At 39.1% G+C, this 27,481-nt stretch overlaps 1 protein-coding gene across 5 annotated transcripts in view; it reads left to right on the top strand.

Moving 5' to 3' along the window:
* POLQ (DNA polymerase theta) overlaps window positions 1–27,481 on the top strand; it is a 107,029-nt gene that overhangs the window by 15,393 nt on the left and 64,155 nt on the right. For 4 of the 5 annotated variants that reach the window (XM_050781875.1, XM_050781877.1, XM_050781879.1 and 1 more), the window contains 6 exons: window positions 1,646–1,793; window positions 9,056–9,202; window positions 11,144–11,356; window positions 18,762–18,904; window positions 20,168–20,372; window positions 20,704–20,846. In XM_050781875.1, coding sequence (XP_050637832.1) covers window positions 1,646–1,793; window positions 9,056–9,202; window positions 11,144–11,356; window positions 18,762–18,904; window positions 20,168–20,372; window positions 20,704–20,846 — 999 coding nt within the window. The remainder of the gene's footprint in view (window positions 1–1,645; window positions 1,794–9,055; window positions 9,203–11,143; window positions 11,357–18,761; window positions 18,905–20,167; window positions 20,373–20,703; window positions 20,847–27,481) is intronic. The other variant, XM_050781876.1, reaches the window with a different exon arrangement.

The raw sequence follows: 27,481 nt of genomic DNA on the forward strand, positions 1-27,481 counted from the left end.
GCCTCAGTCTCCCTACTAGTTGGGATTACAGGCATGCGCCACCACGCCCAGCTAATTTTGTATTTTCAGTAGAGACGGGGCTTCTCCATGTAGGTCAGGCTGGTGTCAAGCTCCCCACCTCAGGCCTCGGCCTCCCAAAGTGCTGGGATTACAGGAGTGAGCCACTGTGCCCAGCCCCTTATGTGTTTTACTTACCTCGTTTTTGTTATTATTTATCTCTTCCTACTGGAGTAGAAACGTTATGAGGGTAGAGCTTTTTTTCTGCTTTGTTCGCAGCTCCATCCCCAGTACCTAGAACAATATTTGACATATAGTAAATATTCGTTTAATGAGTGAATAAATGGATGCATTAATCTAGGTTTTTTTTGTTGTTGTTTTTTTTTTTTTTTTTGTGTGTGTGTGTTTTTTTTTTTTTTTGAGACGGAGTCTCGCTTTGTCGCCCAGGCTGGAGTGCAGTGGCCGGATCTCAGCTCACTGCAAGCTCCGCCTCCTGGGTTCACGCCATTCTCCTGCCTCAGCCTCCCGAGTAGCTGGGACTACAGGCGCCCGCCACCTCGCCCGGCTAGTTTTTTGTATTTTTTTTAGTAGAGACGGGGTTTCACCGTGTTAGCCAGGATGGTCTCGATCTCCTGACCTCGTGATCCGCCCGTCTCGGCCTCCCAAAGTGCTGGGATTACAGGCTTGAGCCACCGCGCCCGGCCTAATCTAGTTTTTAATACATACATTGAGATACTTCCAGTATGGAGAACTTGCAGGGCCACCACAGGGTATTCACATGTGCCCTTTTGTTTGCTTGAAATGTGTTACCTTTCATTGAGATAATGTTTCCCCACCTTCACATCTCAGCTAAATTGCTTTCTCAGGACAATTTTTCTTTCAGATCTTTCTGTCAAATATGAGACCTCAAAACACTAAAACTCTCTTTTAATGGTATATATTATTGTTGTATTTCATATTTATTTCGTACAGATGCTCTTAGACTTATGATGGGGTTATATCCTGATAAACTCATTGTAAGTTGAAAATGCGTTTAATGCATTTAACCCACTGAATATCATAGCTTAGCCTAGCCTACCTTAAATGTTCTCCAGAACATTTACATTAGCCTGTAGTTGGGCAAAATCATCTAGCACAAAGCCTGTTTTATAATAAAGTCTTTAATATTTTATAATTTAATGAATACTGTGCTGAGAGTGAAAAATAGAAGAGTTGTATGGGCACCCAAAGTATGGTTTCTATTGAATGCATACTGCTTTTGCACCATTGTAAAATAAAAAAAATCGTAAAGTCCAACCATTTGAAGTTGGGGACATCTGTATTTTAATGTGTCTCTTGGTGAGACTATAAACCCCTTGACTATTAGGATCTTGACTTTCTTTTTACTCAATATTGTATTCCCATTGCCTGAGGTTGGAGCTCAATAAATATTAGTTGAATGAATAGTAAGTATTTCTTTCACCTTTCATCATTAGGAGTTTATTTTTTCTTCTTTTTTTTCCTTTCTTTTGTTATTGACTTTGTAACTGATTTTTATTATGCCTTCAAGAAGAAAAAGCTTCCCCAGAAAGGAAAATGAGTGCTTTTAAACTGATGTGAGAATCTTTTGAAAGTACCACTAAAGTGGTTATTTATCTTTCTTTTTTAGGGAGATGAGGACCATGTTGTTAGTTTATGTTATGAGACGATTCGTGATAACCATTCAGTATTACTTTTTTGTCCATCAAAGGCATGGTGTGAGAAGCTGGCAGATATCATTGCTCGAGAGTTTTATAATCTACATCATCAAACTGAGGGTGAGTTATGGATGGAAAGGAAAGCCTTCATGCTTAGTACATTTGCTTGAAAGTAACAGTAGTGATTATATTAGCAAAAACATGGCTTTTGTTAATCATTGCCACTGCCTGCCCACTAGGTGGTACCCTTTTTACCAAACTGTGCTTTTGTGATTCTAGTCATATTCCGTCCCTAGTATAGACTATGTATACACACATATGCTTAGACTAATCAGCTTTAGATTTTTAGAATACTGGGTATATGCTACAGTTCTTTAGCAGGGATCCATGGGTTTTAAGAGTTTGATCTTCAGAGCCCCTAAATTGGATGCAAAACTTCACATGTAGACATTTCTTTGGGGAAAATAACCATATCTTCTTTATATTTCCAAAGGAAAGTGTAACTCTGAAAAAAATCATACACAGATGCATATATATGTATAAGTTGACCTTTGAATGACATGGGTTTGAATTGTGTGCGTTCATTTATATGTGGATTTTTGTCAATACATAATATATTAGAAAATGTTTTGGCGATATGTGTTAATTTGAAGAAACTGACAAGCTGTGTAGCCTAGAAACATGAAAACATTAAAGAACAAAAAGAAAAAGATATGTCATGTAGCCTAAAACATATGTAGATACTAGTCTATTTTATCACATACTACCTTAAAATATACACAAATCGATTATTTATTTATTTATTTATTATTTTTTGAGACAGAGTCTCGTACCCGTTGCTTAGGCTGAAATGCAATGGCACGATCTCGGCTCACTGCAACCTCTGCCTCCTGGGTTCAAGTGATTCTCCCATCTCAGCCTCCCCGGTAGCTGGAATTACAGGCACCTGCCATCATGCCCTGCTAATTTTTGTAGAGACAGGGTTTCACCATGTTAGCCAGGATGGTCTTGCACTCCTGATCTCAAGTGATCCACCTGCCTCGGCCTCCCAAAGTGCTGGGTTTACAGGCATAAGCCACTGTGCCCGGCCCAAATCTTTTATTAAAAATTAAAATTTCTGCCAGGCATGGTGGCTCACACCTGTAATCCCAGCACTTTGAGAGGCTGAGGAGGGTGGATCACCTGAGGTCAGGAGTTCGAGACCAGCCTGGCTAACATAGTGAAACCCCGTTTCTACTAAAAATATAAAAAATTAGCTGGGTGTGGTGGTGCACACCTGTAATCCCAGCTACTCAGGAGGCTGAGGTGGGAGAATCACTTGAACCCAGGAGGCGGAAGTTGCAGTGAGCCGAGATCGCGCCATTGCACTCCAGCATGGGCAACAAGAGCGAAACCCCATCTCAAAAAAAAAAAAAAAATTAAAATTTCCAGCCCAGCCCACATGGTGAAACCCCATCTCTACTAAATACAAAAATTAGCTGGGTGTGATGGTGGGCACCTGTAATCCTAGCTACATGGGAGGCTGAGGCAGGAGAATCACTTGAACCTGGGAGGTGGAGGTTGCAGTAAGCCAAGATCACGCTGCTTTACTCTAGCCTGGATGACAGAGTGAGACCCTCTCTCGAATAAATAAATAAATAAATAAATAAATAAATAAATATTATCAAAACTTATGCACATAGACACAGACGCCATTCACAGTCGAGTGTAAACAAATGTAAAGAGGCAGTGTTAAATCATAACTGCATAAAATTAACCGTAATATATACTGTACTACTGTACTAATTTTATAGCCACCTCCTGCTGCTGTTGCAGTAAGCTCATGTATTGTGAGTATCCACTTAAAATATGTGACGCTTATCATCTTCATATGAGCAGTTTGTGTCTCTCATAATTTGCATATTGCAGTAAAAAGTAATTTATCATGTTTCTCATGTACTTTTCATCATATTTAGTACAGTACTGTAAACCTTGAATAATACCATGGGACCAATCTGAAGTGCCACTAGTGATGCCGGAAGTGTTCCCAAGAAGCAGAGAAAAGTTGTGGCATTCTATGAAAAAATTGAATTGCTTGCTATGTACCATAAATTGAGGTCTGCAGATGCATTTATTATTTTAAGATAAATGAATTGAGCTCAAGTACTATTGTAAAAAAAGAAGGAAATTTATGAAGCTATTGCTGCAGCTTTGCACATTTTGTGAAATACTTTGTCATCTGATTTTGAAAATGCAGTTTTATGTGGCTGCAGGATCACTATATGAAAGGCACACCTGCCGGGTGAGGTGGCTTACGTCGATAATCCCAGCACTTTGGAAGGCCAAGGCAGGAGGATCACTTGTGTCCAGGAGTTCAAGACCAGCATGGGCTACATAGTGAGACCTTATCTCTACAAAAGTTAAAAAGTTAGGCCGGGCACGGTGGTTCACGCCTGTAATCCCAGCACTTTGCGAGGATGAAGTGGGCGGATCACCTGAGGTCAGGAGTTTGAGACCAGCCTGGACAACATAGTGAAACCCCATCTCCACTAAAAAATATAAAAATTAGCCAGGCGTGGTGATGCATGCCTATAGTCCCAGCCACTTGGGAGGCTGAGGCAGGAGAATTGCTTGAACCTGGGAGGAAGAGGTTGCAGTGAGCCGAGATCATGCCAGTGCACTCCAGCCTGGGCGACAGAGCGAGACTCCATCTCAAAAAAAAAAAAAAAAAAAAAAGAAAAAAGTAGCCAGGTGTGGTGGTGTTTGCCTATAGATCCAGCTACTTGAGAGGCTGAGGTGGGAGGATTGTTTGAACCTGGGAGGTAAAGGGTGCAGTCAGCCATGATCATGCCATTGTGCTCAGCTCAGTCTGGGTGGCAGAGTGAGACCCTGTCGCCACAGATGCACACACACACACACATGCACACGTGCATGCGCACACACACACACACAAAAGAAACGCATACCTATAGACTACTATGATTTGGGAAAAAGTGAAATCCATATGGCAACTTAAAGCAAAGAGATCTAAAGCTGGAGAATTTAATGCCAGCAAAAGATGGTTGGATAGTTTTAGAGGTTTATATGTGGATTTTTTTCAATACATAATGGAAAATTTTTTGGTGATTTGTATTAATTTGAAAAAGTGTCAAGATAACAGGAGATGCAAGACCAAGAGGCTGCAGATGAGTTCCAAGATACCATTAAGAAAATTATTGCAGAGAAAGGATATCTGCCTGAACAGATTTTTAATGCAGATGAAAATGCCCTATTCTGAGGGGGGGGGAAAATGCCACAAAGAACCCATTTATCAGTAAGGAAGAGAAGAAAGCACCAGGATTTAAAACAGGAAGGGATAAGCTAACTCTTGTTTTGTGCAAATGCAGTTGGGTTTATGATCAGGACTACTCATGTCTATAAAACAGCTAATCCCCAAGCCTTAGAGGGAATAGATAAACACTGGTTGCCAGTCTTTTGGTTGTACAAGAAGGACTGGAGAGTGAGAACCCTTTCTCTGGATTGGTTTCATTGATGCTTTGTCTCTGAAGTCAGGAAATACATTGCCAGTAAAGGACTGCCTTTTAACTTTCTTTTGATATTGAACAATGCCCCGGGCCATCCAGAACCTCTTGAGTTCAACAGTTAAGGCATCAAAGTGATCTACTTACCCCCAAACACAGCATCTCTAATTTAGTCTCTAGATCAAGGGGTCATGAGGACGTTTAAAGCTCATTATGCACGGTACTCTACGGAAAGGACTGTCAACATTATGGAAGAGAACCCCGATAGAACATTGTGAAAGTCTTGAAGGATTATTTCATTGAAGATGCCATTGTTGTTATAGGGAAAGCTGTGAAAGCCAGCATGCCCAAAATGATAAATTCCTGCTGGAGAAAACTGTCCACATATTGCACATGACTTCACATAGGATTTATGACAGAGCCGATGAATGAAATCATGAAAGAGATTGTGAAAATGGCAAAAAAAATGGTGGAGGTAAATGGTTTCAAGATAAGGATCTTGGAGAAATTTAAGAGCTAGTAGACACCATACCAGAGGAATTAACAGAAGATGACTTGAATAAAATGAATGCTTCCAAACAAGTGCCAGATGATGAGTAAGAAGACAGAAGAAGCAGTGCCAGAAAACAAGTTAACATTAGACAGTTTGGCAGAAGGATTCCAATTATACAAGACTGCTTCTGACTTTTTTTATGGCACAGACCCTCCTATGATATAGGCACTGAAACGACAGCAAATGGCGAAAGGATTGGTACCGTATATAAACATTTTTAGATAATAAAAAAGCAAAAACAGGCAGAAATTACGATGTATTTACGTAAAGTTACACCAAGTGTGCCTGCCTCTACTGCCACCACTTCTGCCTCTGCCACCCCTGAGACAGCAAGACGAACCCCTCCTCTTTCTCCTTCTTCAGCCTACTCAAGGTAAAGATGATGAAGATGAAGACCTTTATGATAATTTATTACTGAATAGTAAATGTATTTTCTCTTTCTTGTTTTCTTTTTTTGTTGTTGTTGTTGTTTTCTGAGACGGGGTCTCGCTCAGTCGCCCAGGCTGGAGTGCAGTGGCGCGATCTCGGCTCACTGCAAGCTTCGCCTCCCGGGTTCACGCCATTCTCCTGCCTCAGCCTCCCGAGTAGCTGGAACTACAGGCGCCCACCGCCACACCCAGATAATTTTTTGTATTTTTAGTAGAGAGGGGTTTCACCGTGTTAGCCAGGATGGTCTCTATCTCCTGACCTTGTGATCCGCCTGCCTCGGCCTCCCAAAGTGCTGGGATTACAGGCGTGAGCCACCGCCTATTAGTAGTTAAGTTTTGGAGAAGTCCAGTTGTGTGCAGATTTTTGACTGGGGGTTTCTTTGTTTCTAACTCCTGTGTTGTTTAACAGTCAACTTGTGTGTGTGTGTGTGTGTGTGTGTGTGTGTGTGTGTATTTATACACATATATACACACACACGTATATACAAATCTATTTTAAAATCAGCTTTGAGGTATTATTTATAAGAAAATGTACCAATTTTGTATATATATGATAAATTTTAACAAATGTATACATCTGTTTAACCATACTATATTCAACACCTAGAACATTTTCATTACCCTAAAATATTCTTTTTTCTTTTGCTGTCTCTTCCCTCTATCCCAGACTTAGGCAACTGTTGATCTCTGCTTGCTATCACTTTAGATTACTTGTGCTTTTCTAAAAATTTCACGTAAATGAAGTCATACAGTATGTATGTGTCTTTTGTATCTAGCTTCTTTCACTCAGCCTGGTGTGGTTGATGTTCACCCAGGTCGTTAATTTATCCGTTTGTTTCTTTTTTGTTGCCAAATGGTGATCTAGTATATACCAATGGCTATAATCATTAGTATATATTTTTACTGATTCTAGAGTGAACACTGTTGCCTCACTATTTTTACTAGTCTGTGGTGCTTTGGGGTCCAAGATAAATATAAGGAAGACAGGGACCAGTTCTAGTCACAGAATATTAGATATTTTATTTATTAATTACTTATACCAGTAGCATCATGAAAATAAGTGATGAAAAAAGCCTAGCTCTAACAAGTAAACTTTGCTTGAAGTTTATATTGGCTAGGCTGTTGTCTAACAGTGTATTATCTCTTCCAGTTTCCCCTTTATTGGTACTTTCTATACCAGGTTAGCTTATTTCCTTACATTTTACCATGGCCATTTATAATCCTTAATAACCAGAATCATCATCATTTTCTTTTCTCGAGATTTTGTCATCTTGGTTTGCAGCAGTGGTTCCCAAATGCTAGTGCTTGGACTGGAGCCTGGTCTATGATGAGATTTTTATCAGAAAAATAAAGACAAGGCAGCATATTATTTATAAAGCTGCAGTTTACATTCTGAAATTATTCCTAGTCAGTTTTTAATGTTAAATGTCTCCTTTGAAATAAAAATATTGATAGATAAGATTTTAAAAAATTAATTGCCCTCAGCAAAATAAAACATTGGCAACTCTCTGTGAGTTCTTAAAATTTTAAGAAAAGTTTTCCTAAAAATTTAAAAATGTATGAAATATAAGATATATGTTTAAATATATATATTTTTTATTATTTTCAAGTGACACATAATAATTCTAGAACATACATTTATTTATTTTCTTTTTCTTTTTTTTTGAGACAGGATCTTGCTCTGTTGTCCAGGATGGAATGCAGTGGCATGATCTCAGCTCACTGTAATCTCTACCTCATGGGCTCAAGTGATCCTCCCACTTTAGCCTCCCAAGTAGCTGGGTCTATAGGTGCATGCCACCATGCCTGGCTAATTTTTTTGTATTTTTTTTTAGAGATGGGATTTTGCCACATTTCCCAGGCTGGTCTCAAATTCCTGGATTCAAGTGGTCTGCCCACTTTGGCCTCCCAAAGTTCTGGGATTACAGGTGTCAGCCACCATGCCCAGGCATATAATTACTTTTTATGAAAAGTTTTGCAAGTTCAAAAATCCAAAAGTCTGGACAATTTTTAAAGACAACATATAAGTACGTAAAGCTTTTACTGCATATAAGAAAGTTAAGGCTGGGTGGTGGCTCATGCCTGTAATCTCAGCACTTTTGGAAGCCAAGGTGGGAGAATTGCTTAAGCCCAGAAGTTTGAGACCAGCCTGGGCAACATAGGGAGACCCTATCTCTACAACTGAAAAAAAAAAAAATACTGGCTGGGCATAGTGGCACATGTGTCTGGTCCTAACTAACCAGGAGACTGAGGTGGGAGGATTGCTTGAGCCCAGGAGGTTGAGGCTGCCGTGAGCAGTGATTGTGCCACTGTACTCCAGCCTGGGTGACAGAGTGAGACCCTGTCTCAAAAAAACATTAAGCTCTTACTGGGGGAGAAGACAAAAAAACAGAGGATGGTATGTAATTAACTACCAGATTAATGCCAAAGAGACAAGAATAATTTAACAGAGAAGTAGGCTTTTTTTGTGATAGGATTGGTGAAACCCTCTGATGCTGCTACTGCTGGTTGGTGGTACACACCTTGAGCAAGGGTTTTGATTTTGGGGCTTTGAGTGGTAATCAGTATCTGTAATACTCTACTTCCCCAGCAGGTTCCTTTGATCCCCTCCTGTGGGCCTGGTCTTACCCTTATACAGTTTCCTAAACTTTGGCGCACATTGGAATTGCCTGGGGAGATTTAAAAATTCTTCATGTCCAGGTCACACCCCACACCAGTTATATAACAATGTCCAGGATTAAGAATCAGGCATCAGTATTCTTAAAAGATTTCCAGGGGATTGTAGTATGCAGCAGTTTCAGAACCACTCCTCTGCTATTTAGTTCTATTATGATTTAGACAGATACCACTTAAAGAAGCTGGAGCTAGAAGCAAATGGTGTTGGTAATTTTTTTGTGACAGGATTGGTGAAACCCTCTGAATGCCCACCAGTAAATCTAGAACAAAAAGAACTCCTGGAAGTGATGGATCAGTTAAGACGTTTGCCTTCAGGACTGGACTCTGTATTACAGAAAACTGTACCATGGGGAGTAGCATTTCATCATGCAGGTATTTCATATTTATAATCTGTTATTAAGAAACCTCCAAAATTCCTCGTACTGTCTTAACTTTTATATTTGTGTAAATTTATTTCTTGTTAAACACACTTAATATCCTTAGATTTCTTTTTAAGAAATTGTATGGGCTGGGCGTGGTGGCTCACTCCTGTAATCCCAGCACTTTGGGAGGCCAAAGCAAGTGGATCACCTGAGGTCAGGAGTTCAAGACCAGCCTGGCCAACATGGCGAAACCCCATCTCTACTAAAAATACAAAAATCAGCTGGCGCTGTGGCACGCACCTGTAATTCCAGCTTCTTGGGAGGCTGAGGCTGGCAGAATTGCTTGAACCCAGGAGGTGGAAGGTTACAGTGAGCCGAGATCGTGCCACTGTATTCCAACCTGGGTGACAGAGCGAAATTGTGTGATAGATTAAACAAGAGTAAAACAAATATGTTTCAATTTACTTATTTGTATATAGTAGTCTCCCCTTGTTCACTGAAGCTATGTTCCAAGACCCCCAGTGGATATCTGAAACCATGCATAGTACCAGCCCCACATATATGATGTTTTTTCATAGCATGTTAAAACTTTTAAATGCACTTGAAATGTGTGTGTGTGTGTGAGGGGGTATATATATTTATATATATGGTATATAGTAGTCTTTCTTTGTAGAGAATATGTTCCAAGATCCTCAGTGGATGCCTGAAACCACAGATAGTACCAAACCCTCTATATACTATGTTCTTTCCTATATAGTGACAGTTTATAGTGCAGGTAGTGTATATAGCATGGATACACTGAATAAAGGGATAATTCATGTCCTGGGTGGTAGGGCATGCAATGTAAAACTTATGAGTTTCTTATTTCTGGAATTTTCCTCTTTATATTTTTGACTTTGGGAAACTAAAACTGTGGAAAGCAATACCACAGATGGGGGAAACTACTATATATACACACACACAAAATTTACATTGTATGTAATTTATGATGCATACTAAAAAAGTGAACACCTGTGTACCCACCACTTAGTTTTAAAATTAGAACCTCAGACCTTTAAATTTTTAAATAAAATTGAAAATGAGCCAGATAAGTATATATTCTATATGCTGTTTTTCATTTACTCATGTTTTTATTCATCACGTATTTATGTCAGAAGTATATCTGACCAATGTGATGCATAGGCCCTGAAGATATCTTGATGAATAAGGCATATCACTATCCACAAGGAGTTTATTATCTGGAACAGTGATTAGCAAGTTATAGTCTGCTGGTCAAGTCTAGCCTACCATCTCTTTTTGTAAATAAAGTTTTATTGGAACACAGTCATGCCCATTTGTTCTGTTGCTGCTTTCATGTCACAGTGGCAGGGTCGAATAGTTACAGCAGAGACCTGCTATTCCACAGGAACAGGAAAAGTTTGTGGACCCCTGGTCTAGAAAATAAGATAGAGGTATACTAGGGGCAGCAGATTCTACTCTTTTTTTGTTATTGTTGTTTTGTGAGACTGAGTCTCGCTCTATTGCCCAGGCTGGAGTGCAATGATGTGATCTCGGCTCATTGCAAACTCTGCCTCCCAGGTTCAGGTGATTCTCCTGCCTCAGCCTCCTGACTAGCTGGGATTACAGGTGCCCATGACCATACACAGCTAATTTTTGTATTTTTAGTAGAGGTGGGGTTTCACCATGTTGGCCAGGCTGGTCTCAAACTCCTGACCTCAAGCGATCCACCTGCCTCAGCCTCCCAAAGTCCTGGAATTACAGGCATGAGCCACTGCACCCGGCCAGATTATACTGTTAAAGAGGTAGACTGTGATGACTCCTTTGTCAGCAGTCATAACAATAGTTTCAAATATCTTTAGAGGCTTGAAGCAGACTCAAATCCATTTGTAAGTGGTCACGTATAATATTTTCATTATATATCAATAAATATATAAAAACATCCTTTTTTTAGGTCTTACTTTAGAAGAGAGAGATATTATTGAAGGAGCCTTCCGTCAAGGTCTCATTCGGGTCTTGGCGGCGACTTCTACTCTTTCTTCTGGGGTGAATTTACCTGCACGTCGTGTGATTATTCGAACCCCTATTTTTGGTGGTCGACCTTTAGATATTCTTACTTATAAGCAGATGGCTGGTCGTGCTGGCAGGAAAGGAGTGGACACAGTAGGTAAGTGAGTTTGAATTTAATTGTAGCAGCATTGCTGAAGGACAGTGTCTACTTGAAATTTGACTAGTGCCTGGCAACCTGTTTCTCATCATGCTATATTTCTTTATTATCCAGTGCACTCATATCATCATTTTGGATTCACTTAATATTTATAGTGAGTAAGAGTTATAATTTTCATATATATATATCATCAACTGTTGATTTTCTACAAATGTTGAATTAAGGTTTTCTTTTGTATTGTATACCATAAAATGATTTAGTATTATGTAAATCAAGATGACTTATTATTACTTAGCTGGAATATGATTTTTAATTTCTAAGTATAGTCTACTCTTTAGCACTAATTAATTTTCACAGACGTTAGTTCAACTTAGGTGACTGGTCTCAGAAATCAGACAAGGATGGTGGGATGCACCTTCACACTTCGGGAATAGGAACTTGACATCCCATCTTTTTTCTTGAAATCGGTGCTGGCTCTGAAAAAACACCTTTTCATTTTCTTACCTTGTACCAGCAAGTTATGATTTTTTTTTTTTTTTTTTTTTTTACCAGCAATCCAAACAAAAGTTTTGTCTTTTTTTTTTTTTTTTTTTTTTTTTTTTTTTGAGACAGAGTCTCGCTTAGTCGCCCAGGCTGGAGTGCAGTGGCGTGATCTCGGCTCACTGCAAGCTCCGCCTCCCGGGTTCACGCCATTCTCCTGCCTCAGCCTCCCGAGTAGCTGGGACTACAGGCGCCCGCCGCCTCGCCCGGCTAATTTTTTGCATTTTTAGTAGAGACGGGGTTTCACAGTGTTAGCCAGGATGGTCTCGATCTCCTGACCTTGTGATCCGCCCGCCTCGGCCTCCCAAAGTGCTGGGATTACAGGCGTGAGCCACCGCGCCCGGCCAAAGTTTTGTCTTAACCAGTGAGGAAGAGGTTTGTTTGAATTAAATGTCAAAGCGGCAGCAAACTTTATTTCTAATGTGCTGTATCGTTATATGTGTAACTAAATCATTATCAGCCATCTAACATTAAAGAACCTTGGGAGGAACATTCCCTGCCACTTTCCACTCTAGGACATAATTGTTATCTTTCTACCCTAGGACATAATTGATTCCAATATTTTATTAGATATGTCAAAAAAAAAAAAAAAAAAAACACACAGGCAAACAGTTCTGTGGCTACTGAAGAGAAATCAGGAAATCCAGGAGAATACAGAAAGTGGATAGGAAATGGATATTCTAGGCAGAGGAACCTGCGTAGTACACTGAGGAAGTAACTTTTAGAATAAACTGACTTGTCACATGAAGTCCCCAAATATGTCAGTTCTCATTATTCATGGATTCCATATTTGAATTTTCCACCTTAACAGAATTTATTCAGAATCCCGAAATAATACCTCTGGGGCTTTTGCAGACGTATGCAGATCTGCGAAAAATTTGAATCTTTCCAAGCACACTTTCCCTGCTGCGGTTGAACAAGCCAAAGCTCTGCATTCTTGTTTCAGCTCTTATACTGTGAGCAAGCTTCTTTTTAATGGGCTAGTTAGTGCCACATTTTTCACATTTTTGTGCTTTTAGTGGGTGATTTTGCTGTTTAACATGACCCGCAAGCAAAGTACTGAAATGCTATCTAATGTTCCCTAGTGCATTAAGGCTGTGATGTGCCTTATGGAGAAAATATGTGATCAGTTTTCTGTAGGCATGAATTACAATGCTGTTTGCTGGAGCGCAATGTAAACAACTGTATACATTAAATAAGATATCTTTAAACAGAAACATGCATAAAACAAGGTTTTGTATTGATTAAGTGATGAAAACGTTTTTACTAGAGGCTTGCAGGAACCTAATCATCTATCTTCCTTGGCAGCAAGGGTTCAGTATTCTGTGTTCGTGGCAAGTTTATAGAACATGACTACCACAAATACTAAAAATTGACCATAATTTATCGGTAACTGGATTAGTTAGAATATAAATTCACTGCTGTAACAAAAACCAATACAATAGGTGTTTAACAAGATAGACATTAATTTCTTTCTCATATAACAGTAAAATAGTATTCTAGGCCTTATATGACGTAACTGTAATTTAGGCCTTATATGACGGCTATAGTGTGTCGGGGACCTAGTCTTCTATTTTGTTTTAACATTTTCAGCAATATAGTTTCTATCCTTGGTATAAGATGGCTAGTCTCGTCTCTCTCATCACATCTGCATTTCAGCCATCAGGAAGGGGAGATAAGGAAGCAAAGAGGCCACTGCTCAGAAGTTGCACATAGTATTTCTCTTCACGTACAGTGGGCCAGAACTTTCACATGGCTACATTCCCCAACTTTCACATGGTTGCATTTCACATGGTTATATTCCCCAAGAGAGGCTGAGAAATATAATCTTTAGCTTGGGTGGCCATGTGCTCAACTAATACTTAAGAAGACGTGAATGGCTATTGGAACAGCTTTCAGTCTCAGCCCCAATAATAAATGACTCATTTACAATCCCTGAAGGGCATTGGTCTGCCTTTCTTTTAAGCCCTGAAAATTTTGATGATTAAAAAAAAAAACAACAACTTCCAATTTGTTGGATTTTTCCTACAGCTGACATCAGATAAGTTTATCCTGTTTCTCTCTTACTTTACCTACAAAATATGCAGATTATATGTATATGCTTAGAAAGAGTTGGGGGAAGACAGTGAGATTCTTCCTTCCCATTCCTATTTGCCTACCTCTGCCCATCCTCAATTCTCAGTGGACTCAGACCTCTGGGGAATGGAGTATAAGTCCATTTTACACAGATAATCTTCTCTCAGGGACAGAGGGTCTCTTAGTTAATGTAGAAGATAAGGAGAAATAAGAAATAAGATGAGTTCTTATTTGCCTTGTTATATTCTTAGCTTGTATATATTATGGGAAAGAACAATTGGAAGGTTAGTGCCCTGGGATAATTATCAAGCCTTAAATCAGATAACATTCAAACAGAACTAAAATATACGTAATAAGTTCATTTCTGAGGTCTTAAAGACTTCCAAGCTTTTGACCTTGCATATCATTGTATTTCAGGATGTCATATGACTTGCTCATAACTTCAAGCTAATCAAGAATATAGGAATATAGTGTTTTATATTCACTATGGAGATTTAAATACTTGGTCATGCTTTTTGTATCATGTAGCATCATTGGAAATTCTGTGCATTTTATAAGTGATATTCCTGGATAGCACATGGTGTTTTATTTAAATGACACTTCAGTCTTTCCATAGATGACTTAGAATCTTCCAGCTTAGGAAGATAGTGCTTTGTGCCAAAATAGCAATTTGCAAGTTCAGCAGTCAGTAATAAATTATTTGATTCTAAATAATTTCGACTTCCCTCTTGTGATGTGGATGAGTCCTCCCCAAACAGGTGGTTGCAGGAACCTGTACATATATACTGATGTTCATCTGGACATTTCATAAACCTTGCCCATTCAGAAAAAGCGCAGTTTGTTTTGTTGAAGAATCAAAGCCGCAAAAGACCTTTAAACAGGCCAAAGTGGCTTGTGTATCTTGCTGCTAATGCTAGTTGATTGTTTTCTTTCTTAAGCTGAGCTGTTTTGTAGTCATTGCAAAAGCCAGGTGTTATATTCATGTGATTTTTAAAAATTGGATATTGACAAATTATAACTGTATATTTATGAGGCACACAGTGATGCTATCTGTATACAATGCAAAATGATGGAATTAAGCCAATTAACATATCACCCCCAAATACTTATCATTTATCCTTCCTGTCTAACTGAAACGTTGTACTCTTTGACCATCTTCTCATCCCTCCAACTCCCTAATCTCTCTCTCTCCTGCTTGATTTAAGCCTGCTGCTAAAGCTTTCATTGCATTTTTCAGTTCAGTCATTGTATTCTTCATCTCTAAGATTTCTCTTTCTTTTTTATTGTTTCTATTTCTTTGTCAAACTTCTTGTTTTGTTTGTATATTATTTTCCAAATTTTATTTGATTTTTTTATCCATATATCTTTGTAGTTCGTTGGACTTTCTTAGGAGAATTATTCTGGATTCTTTCTCATTTCACAGATCTTCATTTCTTTAGGGTTCATTGTTGGAACTTTGTTAGTTTCTTTTGAAGGTATCTTGGCTTCCTGGTTCTTTGTAATCTGTGTTCTTGTGTTGGTATCTGCACATTTGAGGAGACAGCTATCTCTGGCTTTTATAGGTGTTCTTTGACAGGGATAGAACTTCAGTTGTCTAGCCTTTGATTCTGAATAGGCCAACTGATAGCAGCCCTGAGCAGACAAAGCTTGCTTTTGGCTTCTCTAGATAGTTGGGCTGCTGCCTTTGCTCTGAGTTTGGGTGGGACTGCTGGCTGGGTTCTGCTATCAGGTGAACCCACTAGCTGAGCTCTACAATCAGGCAGAGTTGCTCGTTTGGCATTGCAGTCACCTCTTGGCTGGGCCCCAGAGTGTATTCCTTGGCCAGGTGGTACCCCTATTTGAGATCTGCACTTGGATAGTGTTGCAGGCTGGGCCCCGAGGTTAGGTGGAGTTGCTATTCTGGACCAGTGGACCAGCTGCTATGCTCAGTGGAAATGCATGATTGAGCATGGTGGCTCATGCCTGTATCCCAGTGACTTGGGAGGCTGAGATGGGAGGATCGCTTGAGCCCAGGAGTTTGAGGCTTCAGTGAGTTATGATCATGCCACTGCACTCCAGTGTGAGCGACAGAGATCCCCCCTCTAAAAATAAAATAAAATAAGTGCATATCTGAGGTTTGCCTCCCTGCCTAGGTGGGGACTTGGAATGGGCTTTGAGACTGAACTGAGGGCTGTTTAAACTTCCACCCGTATGGCAGAACTAGTCCCTGCACTTTGCAAAAATACACTATGATAGGCATCTTCCACCTGGGGCAGGTCCTTGAGGCTGAGCTGAGCACTGTTTAAAACCCCAGGTTTGGCAGAACTAGCCCCTGCTCCTTTCTAAAATGCCCTGTGATGGTCATCTCCCTTCCTGGGCAGGGTCTTCATGAGGTTTGACGCTGGGCCTAGAGGCTGACCATCTAAAGATTCAAGCCAGGTAGAATTTCCTACCACATCTGGAAGTGATCAGTTTGGCTTTGTGGTGGGCTACACTGTTAGCTGGTACCTCTGATTGGCACCACCACTGGCAGGTACACAGAGCTACCACCAAGATCTGCATGCCGGTTGCCATGAGCTCTGCCTCCTTGCTTTGCTTCTGCCTGACCCCAGGTGATCTAGCTGTGCTGTTACCCAGCATGTTCTCTGTGAGGTGAGAATAGAGTTGGCTTCTTGGGAAGCCTCTTGAAATGCTAGGGAAGCTATATGTTCTCTGGTTCTCTTTTCCCAATGTAGAAGCTATGAGCCCTGGGGATTCCTTTCTGTGTGGTACTATGCCGACTTAGGGGAGTGGAACGGGTGATGAGGTCAAAGTGAGATAGTTTGTCATACTAGATCTTGCAATTTTTATTCGGTTTTGTGGTCCATGCATAAGTTTCAGACTTTTTCCCAAGTTTTGGGGTTTTTTTTTTTTTTTTTGGTTATTGTTGTTTGTTTTTTTTTAGACATGGAATTTTGCTCTTGTTGCCCAGGCTGCAGTGCAATGGTGCAATCTCAGTTCACTGCAATCTCCACCTCCTGGGTTCAAGCAATTTTACTGCCTCAGCCTCTCAAGTAGCTGAGATTATAGGAATGTGCCATCATGTCCGGCTAATTTTGCATTTTTTAGTAGAGATAGGGTTTCACCATGTTGGTTAGGCTGGTCTTGAACTGCTGACCTCAGGTGATCCGCCCACCTTGGCCTCCCATAGTGCTGGGATTATAGGCATGAGCTACCACGCCTGGCCCCCCTGCTTTTTTTTTTTTGAGGTGAAGTTTCACTCTTGTTGCCCAGGCTGGAGTGCAGTGGTGCAATCTTGGCTCACTGCAACCTCTACCTCAAGGGCTCAAGCGATTCTCCTGCCTCAGCCTTCCAAGTAGCTGAGATTACAGGAATGGGTCATCATGCCTGGCTAATTTTGTATTTTTAGTAGAGATGGGGTTTCACCATGTTGGTTAGGCTGGCTGTTTTGTTTTTTTACCATGTTGGTTGCCTGGCTGTTTTGATTTTTTAATGGTGCCTATCTTTATAATCATTTCTGGGATAAATAGCCAGTGATCATCGAGTTTATAATCCCTTTACTTTGTCCTATTTTGATTCTCAGTTTGGCAGTTGGGAAGGATAATCTGTACCTTCTCTTTGCTGGGGGTGGTAAGGATATTCCAGCATTGTGCCAGTTTTATTTTTATTAAGAAAAAAAAAGTATTCTTCATTTGTGTTTTTGAACCTCTTACCTGTTTTCTTTCCCACAGTATTGGATTCATTTTTGAAGAAAAATTATGATTCTCTCTAGTCATAATTGTTGCAATGATAGTTTGTTCAAATCGTATAGTTGTATACAGCTTTAACATATAAGTGCTCTCATGTATTTTTGTTCATTTGGTTGTCACAATAAAGCATTTAGATTAGTAAATGTTGTAATATTTCCTAATTCTGGGTATCTACAAGTATTTTGGGTATCTACAAGTATTTTTGAATTTATTTTATCATATAACTGGTAACAATTTACATTTGCATTTTACTTTATAGGTTTGAAAGTACCTCTATTAATTACTCCATTGTTCAATAATAATGGTTAATCCTGTAGGGGAAGAAAAAGACTTTTCCTTTACTTTCTTGGGTTCTGCAGTTGGGACCTGCTGATTACATTAACAGACAGATTAACAGGAGACAAGGCATTTAAACTTTATTTGATGCTAATCTTTTAATTTTTATGTACATGGAAGCCTTTATAGAAAAGGATTGAAGACCTGAGAAACTGTTAAAACCTGGGGTCTTATATAACATTTTAACAATGGACAGTAAATTGTGGAGAAGTGACAAGAAAAAGGAAAAGGTATCTGGGCTTTTAGGGGCAACAAATAGTGAGAAGGTAAATATGTGGGGGAAACTGATGGAAGATAGAAGTTATTTTAGTAGGTAGAGTTTGTTTGTGCAGACGCATCTCAGTGCTGATCTGTCTCCAGTGATAAGTAAGGGTTGTTGTGTTGTATGGGAGAGGGGAGGGAAAACATCATCACAAAGGGAAAAATTTATTCTTGCTTTTAGGCAGGTAGGGAGAGGACAGAGGACAAAGAGTTCTTTCTGTGTTTGCTGCCTCCCAAAGGCCTTCAGCTCAAAATAATCCTTATGCCAAAGTGGCATAGTTTGGAGTAGCATATTCTGATCCCTTGTGTCCAGAGTTCAAAAAAATAGCCATAATTTTATTACCATAACAACCACTATCATCTCTTGTCTCCTTTTAAGCAAAGTAAATCAACTTAAAATCTCTTTAGCAGATATCTTATGGAACTATATTGGGATTTTGCAAATGCATATCTTTTGGTTATAGGCGAGAGTATCTTAATTTGTAAGAACTCTGAGAAATCAAAAGGGATAGCTCTCCTTCAGGGTTCTCTAAAGCCTGTTCGCAGCTGTCTGCAAAGACGAGAAGGAGAAGAAGTAACTGCCAGCATGATACGAGCTATTCTGGAGGTAAGAGAGAGTTTGCTAAATTACCATTTGCTCTTTTATGCCTAAATTAAAGTGGTAAAATATTAGTATATGAAACTCTTAGGTTTATTTCTTTTTTAAATTTATTTTTGGGACAGAGTCTCACTCTGTCACCCAGGCTGGAGTGCAATGGCATGATCTCAGCTCACTGCAACCTCTGCCTCCTGGGTTCAAGAAATTCTCCTGCCCCAGCCTCCCAAGTAGCTGGGATTACAGGCACACACCACCATCCCCGGCTAATTTTTGTACTTTTAATAGAGATGGGATTTCACCATGTTGCCCAGGCTGGTCTTGAACCAGCCTTCAGGTGATCTGCCCACCTTGGCCTCCCAAAGTGCTGGGATTACAGGTGTGAGCCACTGTGCCTGGTGCTTTATGTTTTTTTTTTTTTTTTTTTTTTTTTTTTTTTGAGATGGAGTCTCGCTCTGTTGTCAGGCTGGAGTGCAGTGGCGCCATCTCAGCTCACTGCAACCTCTGGCTCCTGGGTTCAAGGGATTCTCGTGCCTCAGCCTCCTGAGTAGCTGGGACTACAGGTGCCTGCCACCACACCCAGCTAATTTTTGTATTTTTAGTAGAGGCGGGGTTTCGCCATGTTGGCCAGGATGGTCTCAATCTCCTGACCTTCTGATCTGCCCACCTTGGCCTCCCAAAGTGCTGGGATTATAGGCGTGAGCCACCATGCCTGGCCCATTTGTTTTTCTTTATAAGAAAATATTTTATCTACTTTAAGGAGAACTTTTCTGTTGTCATCAGGTGTTACCAACAGTTACAGTGAGTGGTGATGAGAAAGTTAATAAAAAATCTCTACATTAAGATTCTAAGAACATTTTAAAAAATGAGAATGAAATAGCTTTCTTTATTTTATATTCAGAGGGCTTGCATGTTTTGTTTTATTTATTTATTTATTTATTTGAGATGGAGTCTCACTCTGTCTCCCAGGCTGGAGTGCAGTGGTGCGATCTCGGCTCACTGCAAGCTCCGCCTCCCGGGTTCACGCCATTCTCCTGCCTCAGCCTCCCAAGTTGCTGGGACTACAGGTGCCCGCCACCACGCCTGGCTACTTTTTTGTATTTTTAGTAGAGACAGGGTTTCACCGTGTTAACCAGGATGGTCTGGATCTCCTAACCTCGTGATCTGCCCGCCTTGGCCTCCCAAAGTGTTGGGATTACAGGCATGAGCCACCGCTCCTGGCGGCTTGCTTGTTTTATTAAAAAGTTACAGAAATTTTCAAATATCTTCTTTCAGATAATAGTTGGTGGAGTGGCAAGTACATCACAAGATATGCATACTTATGCTGCCTGCACATTTTTGGCTGCAAATATGAAAGAAGGGAAGCAAGGAATTCAGAGAAATCAAGAGTCTGTTCAGCTTGGAGCAATTGAGGCCTGCGTGATGTGGCTGCTAGAAAATGAATTCATCCAGAGTACAGAAGCCAGTGATGGAACAGAAGGTAAGTGTGACTTCTCAGTTGCAGTTTACTCACTTTTTCATCTTTAGTGAGGGTGTATGACCGCTCAGTAAATGGAAATTGTCTTTTCATGTAGTATAAAAGGAACTTGATATTTTGAGCAGCGTATCAACTCATTTTTAGTAAATCAGTATTGTATTTAGCAACTTCAGACCATTATTATAGAGCCTGCTCATACATTTTCATGCGCTGGATAAAGTACTATTTGTAAAATTTATCAGCCGGGAGGGTTAGCTTTGGAATACAGAAAGATAGTATTTTGTTTTATTTTGAGTGTTTGTTCCTCTGTTTCCTCACCCTAACCCTAAACCAGGAAAGGTGTATCATCCAACACATCTTGGTTCGGCTACTCTTTCTTCTTCACTTTCTCCAGCTGATACTTTAGATATTTTTGCTGACCTGCAAAGAGCAATGAAGGGCTTTGTTTTAGAGAATGATCTTCATATTCTCTATCTGGTAAGTTCTGTTTTAACGATTATATTTGTGAAAATAGGGAGAAAAAATAGATATATAATTCTGAACATCAATGATACCCTGACAGAACATCTTGTCTGTTTTCCATGCATAGGTTAGTACTGGTGAGAATAGAGAAAAGGTAAGAAGAGAATTGTTTTAAAGTAATAATCTAAATTGTTCTAGTTACTTTTAAATTTATTTTCTCCAGCCTCCTTTCAAAAAATATTTGAGTTGGTTTATAAAAAATATATATTTTACAATGTATAAAAGAACAGCAAAGGAAAATGTAATATCAGAAAATTAAAGATAAGATCATGATGTAAAACTCAAGCAAAGGTCAGTACACAAATATGCATGCCATTAAGTCATGTCCAATGCTGTTGTCAACTTTGATTCTGGGTTTTCTAGCAACTAAAAGAAAGAGGGAAGCTTGATTAGTGTTAATATTCATAAGATAAAAGACAAACCAAGTTTAGGAAAAACATTGCATTTCCCTGCCTAAGAGAAATTTAGTCCTAAAAGGATACTTTGGAACTTAACATTGTTGATAAAAATCTCTATAATAAATGCCATAAGGAATTTTAAAAGTTTGTTTACATTAGACAGTGCTCTGTGAATATTGTTTTGTATAACAAAGATATTAATAAGAATTGGATAGTGTTGGTCATATTCTCTGGCAAGAACCTGATCAGAAAGAATTAATTTTGTCAGTTAAGAGCAGATGCATGCATTTTGATAAGCAAGTGATAGGGGGAGGTGAGTAAAATTGAAAGTCTCATTAGAATGAAGGGGGCTGATCAGGAAATGTGTTTCAATAAAAAACACTATGTAGTGAGCAGAGCGGAAATATCTAGACAGTGCCAATTTTCTTTTCTTACAAACTCGCATAATGCATGATAGGTTCAAAGGTCTGTGCCCAAGAATGTGACTGGGAGGAATCTCAAAGCAGGTTTCACCGGTCATCTATCATGGCCTTAAAAATAAGTCTCATTTATTATACAGTGGCTAAGATTGTGGGCTTTAGGGTCAGACTGCCTTAGTTCAACTTTTGGCCTCATCACTTAGTAATCGTACAACCTTGGGTAAGTACTTAACCTCTCTTAAGATTTCATTTCCTCATTTGTAAAATGGAGATAATAATTCCCACCTCAGGGCTGATAGTCTTTGATGAATATTTGGTATCTGAATAAATATTTAATAACATTATCTATTGTTTCTAGTAAATTCTCCCATAAACATTATGTAAGTCATTTGCCAAATTACCTAACTATTCCTACTCCTGTTCCCTCTCTAAAATATGAAGACTGTTGGCAGTGTTATTATGCTGAATGTTTGTGGTTAGTGGTCTTGTGTACTTCTCTCACCATTCGAGTTGCATGCCCTTCAAGAGTTAGTTGTGTTCCCAAACTTGTTCATGTCAGTTTGCTTCTGAGAAAATTAGGCTGAGGCAGAAGGATCACCTGAGGCCAGGAATTTGAGACCAGCATGGGCAACAGAGCAAGAATCTGTTGCTACCAAAAAAAAAAAAAATTAAAGATTAGTTGTGTGTGGTGGTGCATGCTGGTAATTCCAGCTACTTACAAGGCTGAGACAGGAGAATCACTCGAACCCAGGAGTTCTAGGTTATAGTGAGCTATGATCGCACCACCATGCTCCAGCCTTGGTGACAGCAAGAAACCTCGTCTCTTAAAAACAAACAAAAAAATATAAGTGAGATAACTGAAAGCTCTGAGAAAAAGTTACAGGAATTTAGACAGGGGAAAAACCAAAAGGACACTGCTGAAAGTTTATTTTGCAATGATCTTTAATTTCTAATTTTTTTTTTTTTTTTTTTTTTTTAGTAGAGTCTCACTCTGTTGCCCAGGCTGGAGTGCAGTGGCACAGTCTTGGCTCATTGCAACCTCTGCCTCCCAGGTTCAAGCGATTCTTCTGCCTTAGCCTCCTGAGTAGCTGGGACTACAGGTGCATGCCACCACACCTGGCTAATTTTTGTATTTTTAGTAGAGACAGGGTTTTACCTTGTTGGCCAGGCTGGTCTTGAAGTCCTGACCTCAAGTGATCCACCGTCCTCGCCCTCCCAAAGTGCTGGGATTACAAGTGTGAGCCATCGCACCCGGCCAGCAATGATCTTTAATTTCTAACTTCACGTTACAGAACAAAAACTGGATTTCTTAAACAATGTATTGTGGTTATGGTTTAAGAAAGCCATGGTAAATTCTAATCAACAGACTCGTGCTCAAAAGGCCTTGACCCCTAGCTCAAAGCACTGGCAGTTAAAATACGTTTATGTTTTAAGTTAGACAAAACATTTAGTATTTGCATGTACTATTTTAGATTTTGAATATATAAAATATTTCTGTGATTCAAAAGTCAGAACTATATAAACAAGAATAGTCAGAGAAGTCTGACTCCTATGACCATCCCTTCCACACCTTTTCTACCCACCTTTCATAGATGACTGTTTTCATTCATTTTTTGATGTATCTCTTCTCTTTTTTTAAGTTTACAAAAATTGTCATACATATTCTTCACCTTTTTTATACAGAGGGTAGCATGCTGTATACATTATTCTATACCTTTTTCTTCTTAATAGTGTATCTTGGAAATCACTTCATATGAACTCATTTTTTAATCTTTTTTATAACTATAATTCTGTTGTGTAGGTGGATGTACTGTTGTTTAGTCTATCAGTTCCGTATTGATGGACATTTGGATTGTTTTCAATATTTTGTTGTGGCAAATTATGCTGCAGTAAATAATGTGGTACACACAGTGTTTAGTTTTATGGAGGTGTATCTTTAGGAAAGACTCCCGGAAGTGCAACTGCTGGGTAAGATGAAAAACCATAAGTGATTTTGGTTTTGCAAAGTTGATCTCTGTAGAGTTTGTATCATTTTCCTGTTTTACCAGTGATATATGAGAGTAGTTGTTTTTTCACGGCCTCGCAAGTAGTGAGAATATTGTTAAGCTTTTGTATTTTTGAGTGTAGTTTTAGTTTACATTTTTTTACATTATGAGTAAATTTGAACATTTTCCCCCATTTATATAAAATGTCCAGAATCGCAGTCCATAGAAACAAAAAGTACATTTAGTGCCTTAGTAGTTACCCAGGGCTGGGGGAGTGTGAGGAGGCTGGACGAAAATGGGGAGTGATTGCTAATGGGAGGATTCCCCACCTCCCTCCCCAGTGAATTGTCCATGTCTTTTGCTCATTGTTCTGTTGTGTGTGGTGTTTGTTTGTTTGTTTTTGTTTTGTTTTTAGTTTTAAAGGTTTTTTATATATTAGGGAGATTGGTGCTTTGTGGTGTAAGTAGAAGGATTTTCCTCTTGGTTTTTCACTTGTCTTTTGACTTTGCCTATTGTATGTTTTATCTAGCATTTTTTAAAAAATGCAGTTGAATTTATGAACTTTCGAATTAGTGAGAACTTTTTTTTGCTCTGAGATTATTAAGGAATTCACCCACATTTTCTTCAAGTAATTGTATAGTTGTGGTCCCCCTATTTTTTTTTTTTTTTTTTTTTGAGATGGAGTTTTGCTCTTGTCGCCCAGGCTGGAGTGCAAGGTGCAATCTTGGCTCACCGCAACCTCTGCCTCCTGGGTTCAAGCGATTCTCTTGCCTCAACCTCCTGAGTAGCTGGGATTACAGGCATGCGCCATCATGCCTGGCTAATTTCGTATTTTTTTTTTTTAGTAGAGATGGGGTTTCTCCATGTTGGTCAGGCTGGTCTTGAACTTCCAACCTCAGGTGATCCACCTGCCTCGGCCTCCCAAAGTGCTGGGATTACAGGTGTGAGCCACTGTGCCTGGCCTCCCCCTATTTTGAGCTCTGCTTCATTTGGAGTGTATTCTAGCATATTCTTCAGTTTCATGTTTTTTTCATAATGGCTATCTGTAATCTCAGCATCATTTATTAAAAAATTAATTTATGTAATGACTCAAGATGGCAACTTTTATCTTCTGTATTTCCATTTGTATTTGGGTACATTTCTAATTCCATTTGTCATTGTGTATATTTCTGTTTCACTTCTTGATCTGACAAAAGACCAGTTTGACTGATTTTTGTGCCAGTGGCTCTGTTTTAATTAAAAACTTTCTGGTAGGGCAAGTTTCCCTTCATTGCTCTGCTTTTTCAGTGTTCATAGCTATTCTTTTTGGCTTACTATATTAGTCCATTCTCACACTGCTATAAAGAAATTATGGAGACTGGATAATTTATAAAGAAGAGAAGTTTAATTGGCTCATGATTCTGCAGGCTGTACAGGAAGCACAGTGGCTTCTACTTCTGGGAGGCCTCAGAAAGCTTCCAATCATGGCAGAAAGTAAAGGGGAAATAGGCACATCTTATATGGCCAGAGCAAGAGAAAGAGAGTGAGAGAGAGGTGGGAGGTGCCACTCACTTTTAAACAACCAGATCTCACAAGAACTCACTGTTGCAATGACAGCACCAAGGGGGATGGTGTTAAACCATAAGAAACGGTCTTCATGATCCAATCACCTGCTACCAGGCCCCATCTCCAGCATTGAAGATTACATTTCAACATCAAATTCGGTGGGGACACATATCTAAACTATATAAATCCACCCTGCCCCTAAATCTCATGACCTTCTCATATTCCAAGATACAACCATCCCTTCCCAACAGTCCCCCAAAGTCTTAACTCATTGCATCATTAACTCAAAAGTCCAAAGTCTCATCTGAAAGAAGGCTAGTGCTTTTCACCGATGAGGCTGTGAAATAACAAAAGCTAAGTTAGTTACTCCCAAGATGCAATGGGGGTATAGGCATTGGATAAATACTTCCATTCCAAAAGAGAGTATCTGACTTGGTTAGGTTGTATAATCCTTTTTATGTTGCTGGATTTGGTTTGCTAGTATTTTATTTGGTTTGCTAGTATTTTCGTCATAAGATACATTGACCTGTAGTTCTCTTTTCTCGTGATGTCTTTGTGTGGTTTTGGAGTAATATTAACTGCACAGTATGAGTTAGGATATATTTCTTCCTCTTCTGTTTTTTTTTTTTTTTTTTTTTTTTTTGAAGAATTTGTTAAAGATTGCTGTTAATTGTTATTTAAATGTTTGGTGAAGTTCACCAGTCAAGCCACCTGGGCCTGTGCTTTACTTTGGAGTGAATGTTTTGATGATGAATTTAATCTTTTTACTTATTATAACTATTCAGAGTTTCTATTTGTTCTTCAATCAGTTTTGGTAGTTTGTGTATTTCCAGAAAATAGTCCACATAGATTATCTAATTTGTTGGCATTTAGTTGTTCATAGTATTCCCTTCTAATCCTTTTTATTTATGTAAGGATGATGGGGGTGGTTCCTCTTTCATTCCTGATTTTAGTAATTTGAATCGTCCTGCACCATTTCTTGATCAGTCCAGCTAAATAGTTTTCAATTTTGTTTTCTTTTCTTTTTCTCTTTCTTTTCTTTTCTTTTCTCCTTTCCTTTCCTTTCCTTTCCTTCTTCTTTCTTTTTCTTTCCTTCTTTCTTTCTTTTCTTTCTTTCAGCAGATCATCTGAGGTCAGGAGTTTGAGACCAGCCTGACCAACATGGTGAAACCCTGTCTGTACTAAAAATACAAAGTTACAAAATACAAAAATTAGCTGGGCGTGGAGTCCAGCTACTTGGGAGTCATAAGTATTGACTGGGAGCAGTCCCAGCTACTTGGGAGGCTGAGGCAGAAGAATCACTTGAACCTGGGAAGCAGAGGTTGCAGTGAGCCGAGATCGCGCCATTGCACTCCAGCCTGGGTGACAGAGTGAGACTATCTCAAAAATTTTTTTTTCTGTACTGAACTTATAGTTTCTTTTGTCATTATTCCCTAAATAATACAGTTTATCAGCTATTTACCTAGTATTTATGTGGTATTAGGTATTATAATTACTCTAGATGATTACTCTGTATATGGCAGGATGTGTCTAGGTTATATATAGACACTATCATTTTATATCAGAGACTTGAGCATCCATGGATTTTGTTATCTGCAGGAGGTCCTGGAACCAGTCCCCCACAGATAATAAGAGACAGCTATACATTTTGCTATGGTTTGGTGGAGTTCTATAGATGTCTCTTAGGTCTAATTGACTTAAAGTGTTGTTTTAGTCTTCTATTTCCTTTTGATTTTCTTAGTAGTTCTATTCATTGTTGAAAGTCAGGTATTGAAGTTTTCAACTACGGTCGGTATTCTCAGAGAATTTGTTCCCCTGTACCTCTTTTACGGCTCTTTTTTGAATGAAGGGATTATTTTTTAGTATAGTCATTATCGCTTAAGGACAGTGATACATTCTGAGAATTGCATCTTTAGGCAATTTTGTTCTTGTGTGAATATTACAGAGTGTACTCACACAAATTTAGATGTTATGGCCTGCTGCACACCTAGGATATATGGTATAACCTAACTGCTGCTAGGCTACAAACTTGTTTGGCATGTTACTCTACTGAATATTGTAGGCAGTTGTAATACAATGGTAAGTATTTGTGTATCTAGACATTTCTAAACATAGAAAAGGTAATGCAACATGTTAGACGTTTTGATGACTATGATGTCACTAGGCAATATTAATTTTTCAGCTCCATTATAATCTAACGGGACTACTGTCATATATGCAGTTTGTCATTGACCAAAATGTGA

The sequence above is a fragment of the Macaca thibetana genome, chromosome 2, assembly GCF_024542745.1.
Source record: "Macaca thibetana thibetana isolate TM-01 chromosome 2, ASM2454274v1, whole genome shotgun sequence".
Taxonomy (NCBI): domain Eukaryota; kingdom Metazoa; phylum Chordata; class Mammalia; order Primates; family Cercopithecidae; genus Macaca; species Macaca thibetana.